Here is an 18,217-nt window from a genome sequence, read left to right as displayed (position 1 = left end):
TTTTTGAAGTTTGATCATGCGCCTATCGAAGCGGAGGAGGAGGAAGCCCCCCCCCCTCTCACTTCGCTGGAAAGACCACTTGGAGACTTTGTTAACCGGTTAAACGGTCAATAAAGACGAACCAATGTGTCCATATTGTTTAAGCTAACCTTACCCAGCCCTGAGTACTCACTATTTCGTTATATTTCAGATAACAATGAACTTTAGCTACATCTTCTCTGAAGATCCACTACGTGAGAAATTACAAGGAAATATTACCTGGATGATACCGGATTTCGAAACACCAGCGCATTGGATGCATACCGAAGATATTTGTAAGTACAAATTTTTAATCTAAGCTTTAAGCGATTGGTTGAAGAGTTGATGTACATATATTGAAAAGCTTTTATGCCATCATACATTAAAACTTCATATTGATTCTCAGTTATTAGTCTTTATTTTCTAAATTCATCACATCTTCTGATTTGTTATGTTTTCTCCCCACAGATGAGGGTATTTATAACACTTACATTATCGATACGGACTACAAATCATGGGGTCTAATAATGCATTGCGCTGAGAAGAAAAAGTCGCCGCGCTATTTATCAGCTTTGCTGCTTTCGCGAGAGCCCCAATTGGGCGATAATGTAATCAACTTTTTGAGGTACACTTACTATTCTTAATTATATACTCGTACAAAGTACATGCATAGCACCAGGTTTTCAAGAAGTGTGTCTTATACAATTTCTTTTTCGTTAACTTATGTATAGCTTAAGCACTTATTTGCACACAGTGGAAGATTTTTCAGAAGTCAGAATCAAAATTAAATAGCACAAGCTAGAGTAGGGAATAAAATGCCGTTATTGTAAGAGTCTCTACCTAAAACTATCAAGTTCGAAGTGAAAATAACGAAATGAAAGGAAAACAAAATAAGATAAAGGAAAGGAAAGTTAGGGTAAAGAAAGAAGAGGGGAAATGAAAAGGAAGCCAGAAGAAAGAAAAAATTTGCTGTCAATGCGAGGCCAGAACCAAAGCCGAAACCGGTCGTGTTACCGATTTTTTATCAACGAGCTATTGAATTTTTATCTAAATGTTATCGATTTGCTATAAAAAAAATTATCGATGTTATTAGTTTAATTAAGAAAAGTTATCAATTACTTATAGAAAACTTATTTTCATATTATAGAAAGTTATAGATCTGTTATTAAAGTGCTGCCTATTTGTTTCCGCCTTGTTATCGATTTTAGTGTCAAATATTTATCGACTAGCTATCAAAAAGTTATCGATTTATATAGTAGTTTGTTATCGGCGTGCTATCGATTTATTTTAGACGGCCCATCATTTTGTTATGTAAGAAATAAAACTTCAATCGAAGACACGTCAATAACCTGTCGGTAACAAGCCGACGAGAAACCAAAAAGAAGCTAATGACTCGACTATGGCAAACCCATAACCGTAGATGATAACTCATTATCGATTATAAGCCGATACTAAAACAATAACTGATCGTTATTGATTGTTTCCGATAAGAACCCAACAAATCACTTCTTAAAAATCAAAGTGTGGTTTAACACTGGGTGATAGGGCTCACCCTAACTTAAGTAAAAACATTATTTTTTTAGACGTACATGCGGGGTGTATGCGGGGCATTCATATGGCTGAGTGGTTAAAGGCACCTGCCTTTACACTAGTATAAAGTATGAATATTGGAGATTTCGAATTCAATACTCAGCTCCCGAAAAGCTAGCTGATGAAGGAGTGAAATTAAAAAACATGTTATAGTAATCATCGCCGTTTGTAAACTGCAATTTTTCTCTAATATCAATATGAAGAGATTTTCGTTTATTAGTTGATTCAGGAGCACTACTCGAATAATCCAGCAGTAATGGGCTAACATGTGCGCCTTTGAGTGGGCTTCATAGCGCTCGTCTGCGGAGGTCCTGGTGAAAACGCTCGTCCTGCCCTTCACTGAGATCGACTAAATTTTCAGGAAAACTATCAAGGCGGCTATAGAGAAAGTGCATCTTGATATTCATATTTACAGCCAAATGTAGATGGTGTAGAATCATATGGTCTATAAGCTCAGATAATTTAGGTAACTTCCTGTTTCCTAAATGGTTTTTACAACCCAAAAAACTTATCCTATGTAGACTTTTTTTATGTGCTTTCATGTGGCTAGTGAACTCTGGATCAAAAATTAGTTTTCTAAACTGTGGGCTATCGAAAATTCGCAGCTCTCACATTTTCAGAGCTCAGTTTTGGAAATTATTTAGAAATGTATTTGAAATCCTCTAAATAATGCGGGATGTACTAGGTTCATGTTCTGATGAATGTCTAGCACTAAGGACTGGTCGAAAAGCAGGCAGTAAGTTGGAATAAATCCATTAAGAGTGACTTCTGCGTTTTATTCCTGTTATGTTTACCACACAGAATTAACAGTCGCTGTGATGGTCCGACGGTTCACGTCATATCATAAGAGTTTGGTTCTTGAAATGAGGTCCTTTTTTTATATGCTCATAAGCATAATGACTCAACACAACTTCAACATACGAAATTTGGAAACCAGGGTTTGTTATTAGTTTCATATGGGGAACCAAATAAGTCCAGCGCATCGCAATATAATTAAATTTTTTTGGAATAGGTCGGTTCCTGATCCACGGAAAGAAAAGTTTCTCAAATAAACAGCAAGGGAAGTACCCCTATAACAAATTTCAAACAAATCGCATGAAGCACTATTTTATTCAGAATAGTTCGGCCCCTGGTCCACTTCCTGGGCCTACTTTTCTCTCCGTAAGACCCATCCTCGTACTTCAAGTTAAATTCTAAAAAAAAGAATAGCGAAATCGGTCCAAACGTTCTCGAGTTTTGCTCTTAGCAACACATTTTGGGACTCATTTTTTTATTATAGATTTTCAGCCACAATTTTAAACTTTAGGTTTTGTTTTAAACCAAGAAGAGTCTATACTAAGTACAAGCACTATTTAAAGATATTTAATCATTTGGATAAGTTTCTGTACAATAACTATATTTATAATATTGAGTCGAATATTAAATCGAATCCTAAAACTTTTTGGAACTATATAAAGTCAAAAAAAGGCGGCTCCATTGTACCCTCTGGAGTTTTCCTTGATGATCAACCTGCGCGATCTCTAAGTGAGGCAGCGAACTTATTTGCTGAGTTTTTTAAGTCAAATTTTTCTCAGGATGATAATAATAAAGCGGTTGATTTTTCATTGGATGCCGTTAGTACCCTGAACTTCGGTACGCTTACTCTCTCCTGTGAGGATGTTAGTAAGGCTATTATTATACTTAAATCCTCATCCCAAACTGACGTTGATGGGTTTTCTTCTGTCTTGTTAAAAAACTGTCCAGCCTTGGTCTATCCGTTGACTCTGATTTTCAATAAATCATTATCATGTGGGACGTTCATCGATGATTGGAAGCTCACCTCGATTACGCCCGTTTTCAAATGTGGAAATAAGAACGATGTGCGTAACTATAGACCAATATCCAAGCTGTCCACAATCTCTAAAATTTTTGAGCATGCTGTGAATGCCAAGTTGAGTTTTGCTGTTAAATCCCTTATCCAGCACGGGTTTGTTGCTGATAGGTCCACGGTTTCAAATCTTGCTGTTTTTAGCGAATACTGTGTAGATTCTTTCTCTGCTGGACTACAGGTTGATTGCATTTACACTGACTTTTCCAAAGCTTTTGATAGAGTTCCTCACACAGTTCTGATAAAAAAATTAAGCTGTATCGGTTTTCATCCAACGTTTCTTTTGTGGATTCGTTCTTATTTAAGTAATAGACACTGCGTTGTTACCATTGATGGGAAAATGTCTAGTCCGTTCGTTGCGACTTCTGGCGTTCCCCAGGGAAGTATACTAGGCCCACTTTTATTTATATTATTTATTAATGACATCAGCAGTTGTTTTTCGTTTGCAAAGTGTTTACTTTATGCAGATGACTTAAAAATATTCTCAGCTATTAAATCGCAAGAAGATGCCATAAAGCTGCAGGATGATATAAATAAGCTTCACCAATGGTGCCTGAACTCCTGTCTCTCTTTAAATACGCAAAAATGCTTCCAAATAGTTTATTCAAAATCAACTAACAATTTCTCTACAAAATACAGTATATCTAACTGTGAACTTCAATGTGTTGACGAGATTAAAGACCTGGGTGTCGTTTTTGACAAAAGGTTTTCCTTCATTAATCACATTAACTACGTAACGTCGAAAGCATATTCTATGCTCGGATTTGTAAGGCGCAATGCTTCAAAATTCTCAGACCCCTATATCTTTAAGGTGCTCTACACGTCATACGTTAGATCTCACATTGAATATGCTGTCTTCATTTGGAGACCAAGCAACCAAACGGCCATTTGTAGAATTGAGAGAATTCAAAAAATGTTCCTTAAATATGCCCTTCGCCCGTTAAACTTTTCGGAGCCGATTCCTTCCTACTCTGCACGTCTTTTACTTTTAAGCCTCAAGTCTTTGGAAAATCGTAGATCTATACTGTGCTTGTCATTCATGTATAACGTTATTAATGGCTACATTGATTGCCCTTATTTGCTGGAAAGGATTCGATTTAATGTTCCCCAAAGATCTCTCAGAAATTCCTTTCCATTTTATTACGATTATTTCAGAACGAATTACGCTGGTAATGCTCCCATTACGCGTGCTATTCGGGAGCTTAACTCAATAAGTAATTCCGTTGCTCTTGATTTTTCTATACAAAGAGCTGAATTTATGAATATTTTGAAGTCTGCTTTCTAAGTAAACCGATTACTTTTAGGCATAAGTATTTTTTAAATTTTCCTTGTATCATAGTCTGTAAGGATTAAAATTCATAGACTTAAACAAATAAATAAATAAATAAATAAATAAGTTCTTACTTTTAAATTTTTGAATATTCTTTGGGTTTTATTTAAAAAAATTTTAAGATTTTAGACTTATTGTTCAAATAAGTTTGAAATTAAAATATAAATAAATAAATTGAGACGTTTCGAACTTAGTTCGCAAAATTTTCAAAAAGGTCTTAGGCTGTTGAGCGTTTTAAAATTTTTGCTCAAATTTCTAACCGTGTAATCTAAATAATTATTTGCTCGTAAATATGTATTTTATGTTCTGCAATATATAAAAAAAAGTAGGAATAAATCAAAGCATATTTCAAATTCTACAACAAATAAGTAGAAAAATCAAGTACAATTTGTTCATCTTGACGCACGAACCTTTATCGTGCAAGTCATGGAAATGCCCTCTTGTCATTAACACAAAATTCATTAAGAAATCATAAATTCTTTAATAGCAACTCCTAAATATTTTAAACTGCATATTCGGATGTTTTAAATGTTTTGATGGACGCTAAACGCTCAACACAACTTTATTGAACGGATAAAACAGGAAAGAAACGGAAAATCTATTTTTAAAGTAAGTTGTCCAAAAGGTGTGCTTATAACCTTAAAGATTCCTAAGTTATTTTGTAACAAGAAAAATTGTTGAAAGTTACTAATAAAGGTAAAATAGTAAATAATACCGTAAAATGACCCTGCGCCAGCCATGGCAATGGCCACTTAAAACTCAATTCTTGATAGCGACCCCTAAATATTCTTCAAAAAAATTGAGAAAAACTGTTTTTGTTTTTATCGGCCTATTGATAAATCATTCAAGGTTCGAATCGAGCTCAAGGCCAGAACAATAATTTTTTTCTAATGATAATTATTGTTATTTTTTAATTTTTCTAAATTTGAAAAATTGTATTTTATTTTTGGAATAGTAAGTAGAAAATTTTGCAGACAACCTGCCATAGCTGCGCAGATAGATCCATTTCGAATTGTTAATAAACCTGCTCGATTCGAACCTTGAATTGAGAAAAACACTTAAATAGTTTCTCATAAAAGAAAACCAATTGATATGGTGCCCTGCCAAAAAAAAAAAACACAAAAACAATTTTGGATCCGTATACGGATCACCCTACCTGAAATGACTACCCATCTTGTATACCAAGAATTATTTGTGATTTCAATCTCTAATCAGCGTTCTCGGAATGACACACTGCTGTTGTTGTTGTTGTAGCAGTGCTTCGCCCCATTCAATAGGCGCGACCGATCACAAATTGTCATCAATATCCTCTAACTCTAGTCCAAGGAAACTTGCAATTTCAACAGGGGTGAAAAATAGTGAGAGGGGTGTTAGAGGCGTTGGTTCCACATTACAATTAAATAGATGGTTGGTGTCATGTGGGGACACATTGCAAGCGGGGCATACATTTTGTATATCGGCGTTTATTCTGGATAGGTAAGAGTTTAACCTGTTATAGTACCCAGATCGAAGTTGAGCTAGAGTGACGCGCGTTACCCTAGGGAGGGTGCGTTGCTCTTCTGCGAGTTCTGGGTATTTTTCTTTAAGAACTGGATTCGCCGGATTACACACTCATTTTATACGGCATCCAGTTATTGCACTGAATCTGATTTTATTTTCCTTCACTATACTAATCACTTAAATTTCAGTATGACCCCTGATACATCTGTCAAAATACTTTTCCGAATGGGTTCCCAATGGACGAGTTTTTACCTGGACAATTATTGTATCATCCATACCACGACATTTCCAATGCACTTTTTCGTATATACTTTTTATAAGATATTAATATATGTAGATAACGTTAAAATAGTAAATACTTAAAATTAATCTCTTTTAATGTGTTTTTTACTCAGTTCAAATTTATTTTATGAGTTTGGGACGCGTTCTCTAAATGATTTTTCAGTAATTTTGCATAGGATAACATTTGAATAGATATGAATTTAGCTAAAATTCTTAAATGTGTTGCTGAATACCAGAAACCTTAAGTACAAACCAAGAGAAATTTTAAAATTTCGTGGAACATTAGTGAGGAAATTCTTTCCAACCTAAATGTTCCATCTCCATTATTTTCTACTTAATATTATAAGTTTATTGTATAAACATTATATCAGATTTCATGGACACCCCTAATGTTTTATAAAACTTCTTTTTTTCTTTTCAGAGAAAAGCTACCCCGCTATGATATTGACTTATCGTTCATGTTTCCAATTAACCAGACTTGTAACAATTTGATGGAATCCGTTGACGATGATCCACTGGCATATATCATAAATGGACAAAACAATACTAAAAACTTATTTAAGGTCATTTTGAAACCCTAAAGACCCTTACAAACAAAAAACTATACCCGTGTACATAACTATGCATATACTTATTTAGATGTACTTATTAAGTTAATAGTTAACTTTATTTAACATTCAATATTTACTGTTATTAATAAAATTTTTAATATAACCATTGTTTAAGCGACTTAAACTATGAACATTTTTCGTTCGTTTATTTCAGTAGCCATTGAGTGTGCTTGTAATTCTCAACTGGTTAGTGAAATATTCTAAAGACATAGTTTGAGGTTTTTAATTAAAATGGAGGTTCTTCGGATGGTGTGTTAATACATCAGAGCCCAGTGCTCGCCTCCATATCACTCTTTGAAGGGGTTCTTCAAATAGAAGATGAGGTGGCTCATTAGAGCGAAACCTCAGAGTGCCCAACTCTCGCCCCAAATTAAATAAATAGAGGTTTTTCTTGTAGAAAATGGGGTGCCAATACCTCAGAGCCGTCCCGTGCTCGCCTCCATATCACATTTTAAAGGGTTCTTCAAATAGAGGATGAGGTGGCTCAGTAGAGCGAAGCCTCAGAGCCCCCCAGTGCTCGCCCCCAAATTAAATAAATAAAGGTGTACTGATGCTATGCATCCTCCCATAACTTAAAAACACCAATAACACTAAAACTACCCAACTCAATAAATGGAATACATTAAATCAAAAACCCCATAAACTCAATACAGTCCATTAATAATAATAATTTAAAAATTTAAAAAAAGGAATGCTTGGTGGGAGTTGAACCCGCAACCCCGGGCGTTTGGTCGGGTACGTCAGCCACTGTGCCACGACTCATACGCTTACAAGCACATAAAATTACTCATTTATAACTCTTATTAAACTGCTCGCCCTCAATTGCCCAAAGCTTAGACATGGTCCTTCGAGCCGGATCACTGGCTCGTATGGAAGTTTCATTAGACGACTAAGCCGTCTAAGGGGGGAGTATGTTTAAGCGACTTAAACTATGAACATTTTTCGTTCGTTTATTTCAGTAGCCATTGAGTGTGCTTGTAATTCTCAACTGGTTAGTGAAATATTCTAAAGACATAGTTTGAGGTTTTTAATTAAAATCGAGGTTCTTCGGATGGTGTGTTAATACATCAGAGCCCAGTGCTCGCCTCCATATCACTCTTTGAAGGGGTTCTTCAAATAGAAGATGAGGTGGCTCATTAGAGCGAAACCTCAGAGTGCCCAACTCTCGCCCCAAATTAAATAAATAGAGGTTTTTCTTGTAGAAAATGGGGTGCCAATACCTCAGAGCCGTCCCGTGCTCGCCTCCATATCACATTTTAAAGGGTTCTTCAAATAGAGGATGAGGTGGCTCAGTAGAGCGAAGCCTCAGAGCCCCCCAGTGCTCGCCCCCAAATTAAATAAATAAAGGTGTACTGATGCTATGCATCCTTCCATAACTTAAATACACCAATAACACTAAAACTACCCAACTCAATAAATGGAATACATTAAATCAAAAACCCCATAAACTCAATACAGTCCATTAATAATAATAATTTAAAAATTTAAAAAAAGGAATGCTTGGTGGGAGTTGAACCCGCAACCCCGGGCGTTTGGTCGGGTACGTCAGCCACTGTGCCACGACTCATACGCTTACAAGCACATAAAATTACTCATTTATAACTCTTATTAAACTGCTCGCCCTCAATTGCCCAAAGCTTAGACAACCATCTAGAATTTATGGACTTAATTATATAAACTCGTTTTAAACTCAGTGCTTAAAACTGTGAAGTTTCGTGCACCTTCTGTAGAACAAATGAACAAACAGTATATTTCATTATGAATGTGAGACAGAATATAATTCTCAATAAAATTGTCTAAATAGAATGATAGCAGCCGCTTTTTTTTGCAAGCTAGTGGAAATAAAACGCTGGATAGATTAGCGAATTGGATAGAAAGCAACAACACAAAGTAAGCTTGTTTGAGATGAAACCGCTAAAGCAACAGTCGACCAAAAAAAGGAACTATTGTGAACGAGTGAATAAAATGAACATACGAATAAGCAGATAAGCGAAAATAACAAAATAACAGTAGGGGGACTCATGTAACCGTATAAATGCCTTATAAAGTGTGTAAACGTATAAATTTATCTAGTTTACGCACGAGCTGTCAAATTTTGTATGAAAAATCATTTACACAATTTGTATAAATTTACGCGCAGATTTCATTGTGTAAACGCGGTAAACTCAAAGGAATGCAACCTTGCAGACATTACAGACGGCATTTTCATCAAAAATCTCCAACATCAGCAAGTAAAGGCGTTTTAGTTTTGATTTTTCACTTAATCTTGGTATTTTTTAATTTGTATAACAATCAAAAATATTTTTTTGGAAATAATACAGCTGAAAAACAATCAAGTTTATCAAGAGTATTACTAGGTGCGTTCATATAACCGCGTGTGTAAATGGATATAATTTTACACCTTATAAGTTTATATGCTATCATGAGTCCCCCTAGTGTAGCTGCATACATACAAAGAAATACACGCAGTCCGTGTATTTTGTTTTTTGTAATTCTCTGAGTATCAAAAACGTACTGCGCCAAGAGTAGAAATGTCAAAGCAGCTAAAAAAATATCAATTAGCTGATAAACTTCCACCACCTGTATGCTTTCGCCTTAATGAAACTGTTTAGCTAGTTTGAAGCGTTTTTTTTTTCAAGCTCGCTTGCAAAAAAAAGCGACTGGTGTATCTGATTCAATTATGTTATCTATCCTGAATGTCATATGATTATCAGAAATGGCGCATCACCAAACTACCTGAAAATTTTTAAATGTCGCTCGTCGTTTGTAAAATTTGTGGATATATTCTAAAAAAATTTCTCGATTGCAATTAAAAATGCATATATACGGGGAAAGAACCGTCCGCCACAGTAGCGCCCCTTACTGTGGTAAGGCCATCAATACTTCCCAAGGTGGCCCGGTATCGGGAAGGCTCCGTCCGAATACAGCCGAATTTATCCCCTGGCTGCAAATTGTCAAGTTCCGTAGATGCCAGTCCTAAACAGCTCCGCCTCATAGTCGGGCACTATGGAGTTCACACCAACGACAAGGTGCCTACCCTAGTGAGGGTAGTTTGAGGTTAAGAAAAACAAACCGGCGAATGTAAAAAAACTGTTTTGTTATGACATACTACATAGCAGCAGGTGTTTTTCTTCCACCCCCAGAGTGACGACGTCTTCCCCATTGCACTTCAGAATATAGCAGTAAAACTGTAATGGGTTAACTGGTATAGTCGATTCTATAAAGCGGCACAACATCCGCATTGTTGCGATCCAAGAGACAGAACTCACGGCAAGATCTGCTTTACGCCCATAGAAAGATTGTGACATCGGAAATGGAGGCGGACTCGCATTTATCACCCACCACTCAGTGCAATGTAATCTATTTTATCCCGACATTGGCCGTAGGGACAGTGTCCTGGAACGTCTAGGCATATCTGTCCGGTTAGGCGATGCAAATTTAGAAATTATCAACATCTACATCCCTTCTACCACCTGCTGCCTCAGTGGATACTGCCCTGACATGAGGGACCTACTCACCGGTGAAAATCACATAATTCTAGGCGATTTCATTGCCCACCACGATCTGTGGCATTCTGATCTACAAGCGGACAGCAGGAGAGAGATGCTGGCGCACCAAATAGAAGAAACGACCCACGATAAACTGGGACGCCCTACGCGAATGGTAGGAAGCTTTCGTAGTTCGCAAGACATCTCCATAGTGGGCGCAGGCATCCGACCACCTCCCCATACTCCTTTCGATCGAGGGGTCTGCCGAATTCATAACCTCTGAAAAACGCACTGGCATAAACTTTATAAAAGTAAAGTAGGAAGACTATAAAAAACATACAGATAATTGCTTTGCAATGCCGAATGATACCCGTCCAGGGGAACGTGCTTTCCGCAAGGTCATTGAATCCACGTCGGCTGGTTTCATTCCCTCTGGAAGAATCCGGAAAATTCGGCAACACTTTTCAGCGGAGGATTTTGGAGCAACACAAGCTGGTGAAATGGGAGGAGCATTTAAACAATTGTAACCTCTCTGCTGATGTAGGTAAGCTATGCACGACGGCAAAATATCCATCCCGTTTGGCAACAAAGTGCTGTCGGGTGCAAAAAAATGCACGGCCGCTTTCTGCCGATAATATGTAATGCATTCCATAGTTGACAAAGCTAGACGGTGGGCCAACAGACGCGTAAACACAGCGCGTCCCCTATTACCACCACCGCCAAAAAAAGTTAAAGATGCCATCGATTATGCTAAACCCTCTTGCGCCTGCGGATTATGAGCTGTAGAATTTACCTTAGGTAGGTATACCGATCACAAATGTCCATCATGTTATTAGTAACACTTAGTCGTAGCTAATATCTGTCATATTATTAGCGAAGCTTAAAATGTAGCAAATTGACGTCATCGTATTATTGACGCTTATAATAAGTTAAGAGCAGAGTAGACGTGGTGTTATCACCTGCGCGACCCTATTACGGTCATTAAAAACTGCAACGCGGGGAGCAGGACATGCCAGTCTTGACCTGACACAATATATCGCAAATGCTTGTATTCAGGTCATGATTCCTGCCTTGAGGATTCGTATGGACCGCGGGGGGTTGTGGTTTCATATCGTATTTTGGCGTTTTCCTTTGGCTTTTTCCTTAATGCGATGAATTCACTTTCGTGGAAGTTGATAATAAAGCATACTGATCGAATTCACGCAGTCTCTTCTTCTTTGGGGTTGGCAATAAAGCATTCCATTCGGAGTAATGCGGTCTTCTTCGCTGAAAAGTTGGCATATAGCCAAAGAGGATAGATAATAAGAGGCGTCATATCGCCATTTCAGAAAACCGACTGCGTTTTGTATGAAATTTGCCAATGTACCAATTCATGGGCTCGGCCATTCCTCTTTGTGCCTGTCCGCGAAGATTTGGTAAAATGCAGTGAAGAATTAACTCAGTGAGTGTAAAGTTAACATTGTGTTTTTGTGTTAAAATAGTGTAAAAAGTGAATAAAAAGGCAAATAAATAGTGTACAAATTTAATATAATTGTGTAAAAAGATATAAAAAAGTGAAGTGAAGTGAAATATTGGCTTAAAATCAAGAAATTGTGCAAAAATTTTTGTGTTTGAGCTAAAACATAACTTGAGTGAGAATATGAAATGTCAGTGTAAATGAAAGTGTAAAAAAAAGCACACGATAAGAGGTGAAGAAATAAAAAGAGGTAAATATTCTGTGCAAATTATTAAAAAAAAGTGATTAAAATTGTGTAAAAAGTTAATTAAATTGTGTAAAAAAGGATAAAAAAGTGGAGTAAAGTGAAATATTGGCTTAAAACTAAGAAATTGTGCAAAAAGTATTGTGTTTGAGCTGGAAGCATAAATTGAGTGAGAATGTGAAATGTCAGTGTAAATGAAAATGTAAAAAAAAAACAGGACAAAAAGTGAAGAAATAAAAACACGTAAATATTCTGTGCAAATTATTAAAAAAAGTGATTAAAATTGTGTAAAAAGCTTATGAAATTGTGTCAAAAAGGATAAAAAAGTTAAGTGAAGTGAAATATTGCCATAAAAATAAGATATCTTCAAAAAAAAGAAGTTGTTCATTTGAGCTTAAATGAGTGAAAAGAAGATTGTGTTGTGTTGTGAAAAGTGTGTGTTGTTTATGCTCAAAAGGCAAATAAGTGGAAATATAAACAAAAATTTTAGAAAAATTAGTTCGGAAAATTGTGCAAAAAAGTGGAAATATAAACAAAAATTTTAGAAAAAATTGTTTCGGAAAATTGTGCAGAAAGTTAAGAAAATTGTGAAAAATTTTGTAAAGTGTTAAGTGAAGTTTGAAATCGTGGTATATAATTTCAAAAAGAATTTGTGTGTGATAAAAGAAACTAAAAGGAATTATGCAAGTGTATTAAGTTTTTCCAAAATTTATATATGTATTATATATATATTGTATATGTGTTTTTAAAATCTATACAATATTATATAAATGTATATGTATTTGGATTCCAGCAATAAAGTTATTAACCTCTTATTTTATGGAAATTATCGGAAGAAAATTGCGGCAAAATTGGTAAAATTCCAATGAACATTTAATATACAGAAAACTTCGAAGTAGAAGCTAATCTTATATTTATGCGCAAATAAAAACCTGTGAAAAATTGTGAAAAGTGAAAATCAAAAAGAAAAATTTACAAAAAAAATTTTTAAATCAATTAGAACAAAATAAAACTGTGAAAAAATTTTTAAAATAAATTTAAATCAATTTAAACTAAATCAAACTGTGAAAAATTGTGAAAAACATAAAAATTAACAAAAAAAAACATACATACATACATTTGAAAAAAATAAAACTGTGAAAAAATTTTTAAAATAAATTTTAAATCAATTTAAACTAAATCAAACTGTGAAAAAATTGTGAAAAACAAAAAAAATAACAAAAAAAAACATACATACATACATTTGAAAACAATTAAAGTGTGAAAAAATTGTGACTTGTGAAAATCAAAAAAATTAACAAAAAAAAAAATACATACATACATTTGAACAAAATTAAATTGTGAAAAAATTTAGACTTTTGTGAAATTAAAAAAAAGTAATAAAATAACTTTTAACAAAATTCAAGTATGCCTTCATTAAGGAAGTGCTCCGCTCCTGGGTGCTGCAGAAATGCAAGGGCAGATCCAGCATTAACTTTCTATTCATTTCCGGCCGATCCCAACCTGTTGAGAAAATGGATGGACAATTTAAAAATTTCAAGCCTGAAGAAGAAGGAGAACTTTCTATGTTCCCTTCACTTCAGGCCTGAAGCCTTATCGTCAAATAAAAGGTTGAAGGAGAATGCAGTTCCTACTGCCAATTTAGGTAAGTATAAATTTTTTTATTTTTATGTGATACTTTAGATTTTGTAAATTTGTGATACTTTAGATTGTGTAAATTCAGTAAAGTGGTAAATGATGTTTTTGGTACAACACATCGCGCGCGTAGATTAATGATGGGTGAAGGATTTCAAAAATCTGCTGCCGGCTAAAGAAAGAAGCAATAGATTATTATTATTATTATTATTAGCTTCTTTATTTAGCTGTAGCTATTTAAAACCTTCAGGTTTAGTAATACAAAATCGGTAATCTGAGCAATAGGTAATTGGCTCATTGTGAGCTATAATAATAATTCTAAAATCATTCTTGTTCCTTAAGCCGTATGGTTGCACATCTCCTACATATGCTATTTGACTCGTTAAGTACTTTGGTAGTAGGTGATATTTCATTTTAAACACAAAAACAAGTACGTTCATAATTGTTCTTTGATTGATATTTAACCATTTCAGAGTCGAACAGTATTCAAAATGTGGCTTGATCATTATATAAAATATCTTTACTGCGCTGTTGATAGGTATATTTTTGCGAATTCTTCGGAAAAATCAAATTTTTTGTCGAGATTTTACTGCAGATATAATCTATATGGTTATCAAAATTTTATTTTTTGTCGATGACAATGCCTAGATATTTAATTACGTCAACTTTATCTATTATTTCATCATTAACTATAATATTTTCTTCCGATTCGCCGTTGATTACAATTGCTTTAGTTTTTTTAACGTTGAGTTTTAGCTTGTTCATACTTAATGATAAATTTTCGATAAACTTTCACGAAATTCTTTTACTCTTGCTGCATCAGCCTTCACATTCGCGTCGCTGGCATCAAGACCTTTTCCCTCCTCCTCAATATACATACGTTGATTGCTGGTTATTTTACCCTCTTTTATGGTAACATTGAAGTTAACTCACATTAGCTCACTTTTACCATTTAAATACAAACTTTCAATGATTAACTTGTTAATAGTTTTGGCTGAAATTTTTGAATAATTTTTGAATACGATTATGATGCATTTATTCCTCATATCTCATTCAAAATAAAATATTACATAATAACTTTATTTCCTTAAGCACGTTAAAGTGAGCTATATATTCAGAAAGCTGAATGAAAAATGATAAAAAATGTTTAACAAAATACATTTGATTCAAATATTATTCCAAAATGTGATTGATTAAGTTTTGATTATCAAAACTATTCATATTTGATTATTTATTTTGTTCAATTGTATCATAACTTATTATCAAATTGTATTGAAATGTAGGGAAATTCAAATTTTAATCACCTAAATGCTGAGTGGAAAGTAAAATATTAAACTTTGTGTTTGTGTGAGAAAAAACATAAATATGTAGATATACTACAACTGAATAAAATTTTTTATAGACCTCTTGGCATAAGCTTCAAATTTAGAGGCGGATTTTTCCAACTTTTTTTCGACCCAGTCTAATGTACATGTATACATATATGTTGGTGAAAGTCATAAAAGCCTATGTTCACAATATTAAATTTTATATGTATTAAATAAACATTCTATAACCATATTTGGACTAATGATTTTGAAAATTGTTTTAGACTTTTATATTCGAAATTTTAAGCGCTTTCTACATTAATTTTACATTATTTTACACTTTGGCTCTTATGACTTCTGATCACAGATATATGTATTTGTAGCAAATACCACATAATTACACAAAATTACATTAGGTTGATCCAAATTATTTATATTTTTGGTTGAAGTTGGTTGTTTTGAAATCAATCAATATACTTTCATATCTTTGCACATAGCCAATAATATACACAGAGTTTTTTTTTTTTTATTTTTTTTATTCGAAATTATTAATGTATGTATTATATATTCATATTTTTTAACACATTTTATTAATCTTTTCATCATATCTGATATTTTTTTAAAAATTGTTTTACTCATTTTTGAAAAAAATTTTATAACTTTTCACACAAATTTTATGATGAAATTAAATAACAACAGGTATAAGCATTTTAAAGTAAATTATTCAAATGGTGGGTGGGTATGTATATGAGGATTTCAATATCAAAAGGCAATAAAGTGCAGGTAAAAATTTTGCATTATTTCTTCATATTCTCGAAAATGTTCGATTGTAATTATTGCGTTTTGATATGAACTTCCCCTATACATAAATACAAAAATAGTAATTTTATTTGCGTGAGTATAGTAGACCGTGTTTATAAATATAAAATTTTTCTGGAAAATAAATTATCTGCAATTCTAACTCTTATTAAATATATTTTATGCACATATTATTACATATAAGTATATATTATTAAAAATTATACGTTGATGCGAGTATTATTTTATATTTATATATTTGTATATTTATATTTATTTATTCAGTATGACGGAAATTACTTTGGCAGTCTACCTTATATTTGGTATGTAATAAGTGAACTACATTCCAAGATTTTTATGGTTCATTTACATTTTTATCATAGAATTCTTTTCATTTCCAAAATCTTTTATTTGTTTTCTGTTTGGGATTTTTTTATTCATCATTTATTACAATATATTTTCTTTTTGTTGCATATTTTATTTGAAAATAAATAATGAAATTAAATTAATTACATTATTTTCATTTATTTTTTTTTTTATTTTTTGTTCAAAAACTTTTTATACCCAGCTGTACTTATTTTATTTATTATATTTAAATTTTTTTTATTTATATTTTTTGAATTTTTTTATTATTTTATCATTTTAATTTTTTTTTATAATTATATTATTTTAATATTTAAATTTATTTATTTTTTGTTCAAGTTTTTGTTTTTTATTTTATTTTTTTTTTATTTATTATATTACTTCAATTTTTTTATTTTGTTGCATTGTATAATTTTTTGTTTTTCATTTAAATTTATTATTTTTTATTTGAAATTTTACTTATATTTATTTTTTGTTGTATTTTTTTATTACTTTTAAATAAATTGAAGGATACGACGGTAGACCTGCACACTACTTTGTAGAGGTGGAAAAATTTAAGAGGGTATGCTGCATAACTGGCTGCACTTCGCGAGTTGGAGTGGTTCTCCACGCTTTCCCGAAGGCAGAAGAAGCTAAGAGATCTTGGGTTCTGGCATGTAATATGCCGATGTCTGCCATGAATACGAAACAATTGTATATTTGCGACCTACACTTTGAAAAGGAAACAAAAATAGGAAGAAAACTTAAGGGGGGGGCTATTCCAACAATTTTCGGGGGGACTGATGATGAAATGCCAAGTGGAAGTGGTACTTCATTTGTGCAGAAGGCTGCTGATGAAGTGCCAGGTGAAAGTGGTCCTTTGTTTGCGCAGCAGCTTAGATCAACGACAATCAAAGAGACTGAGCCCACTGACTTGACATTGGAGGAATTCGAGCTTTACTCGGACCTCCATTTAAAACGCAGGCGTCTAGATATCCGATACAAATATGAGGGTCTAGACGATGACCAGGACATTGTACCCGATCCTGAGTACTTCGCTAAGCGACAACGGGTGTACATGGAGAGGGAAAAGACGATGATGCATACAATAGGGAAGTTAACGAAGGCCATCGATGAAAAGGAAAGGAAAATCCACAAAATTAAGGAAACATCAATAATACCGCAACGAGGAGCAACAGAGGACGCAAAAACTTTCGCGAGAACTATAGTCGGCACCAAGGCCAAGCACTACAAACCCCAGGAAAAAACTTTAGCTCAAAGTATTAACTACCTCTCTACCAAGGCTTACAAGTATATGAAGGATGACTTGGGATTCCGTTTACCAAGTCAAAGTACCCTATTGAGAGAGCGACCAATTCGGTTTGTCCGTCCAGGCATTGATAAACACGTAATAGCGAACTTGGAGGAAATGGTGAAATCAATGCCAGCTACCCATCGCATATGCTCAATCATGTGGGATGAGGTATCCATTAAAAAAGACTTGACATACAACAACACAGTTGATGTCATTGACGGTTTTGTAGACAGAGGGGAGGGCTGTCGTGAAAATCGAGTTGCGGACAAATGCCTCTTCTTCATGGTAAAAGGAATCTGCAGCAACTGGAAATACGTCATGTCATACTATATTGTTAAATATGCAGCAAAGACGGATGATATAATAGAATTACTGTGGAGAAACATCGACATCGCCCTCAGGATTGGACTGACCGTAAAAGTTGCTGTATGTGA

General features: G+C 34.0%; 1 protein-coding gene across 3 annotated transcripts in view; it reads left to right on the top strand.

Moving 5' to 3' along the window:
- The window catches only part of Karl (lipocalin/cytosolic fatty acid-binding protein Karl), a 45,225-nt gene extending 37,920 nt beyond the window's left edge, over positions 1–7,305 (top strand). For all 3 annotated transcript variants that reach the window (XM_067782866.1, XM_067782869.1, XM_067782868.1), the window contains exons 3-5: positions 191–314; positions 487–643; positions 7,009–7,305. In XM_067782866.1, coding sequence (XP_067638967.1) covers positions 191–314; positions 487–643; positions 7,009–7,168 — 441 coding nt within the window. In that variant the 3' untranslated portion in view covers positions 7,169–7,305. The remainder of the gene's footprint in view (positions 1–190; positions 315–486; positions 644–7,008) is intronic.
- The last annotated feature ends 10,912 nt before the right edge of the window (positions 7,306–18,217 follow it).

Source organism: Eurosta solidaginis, chromosome 4, assembly GCF_040869045.1.
Source record: "Eurosta solidaginis isolate ZX-2024a chromosome 4, ASM4086904v1, whole genome shotgun sequence".
In the NCBI taxonomy this organism is placed as follows: domain Eukaryota; kingdom Metazoa; phylum Arthropoda; class Insecta; order Diptera; family Tephritidae; genus Eurosta; species Eurosta solidaginis.
This window is presented reverse-complemented; position numbering and strand designations above follow the sequence as displayed.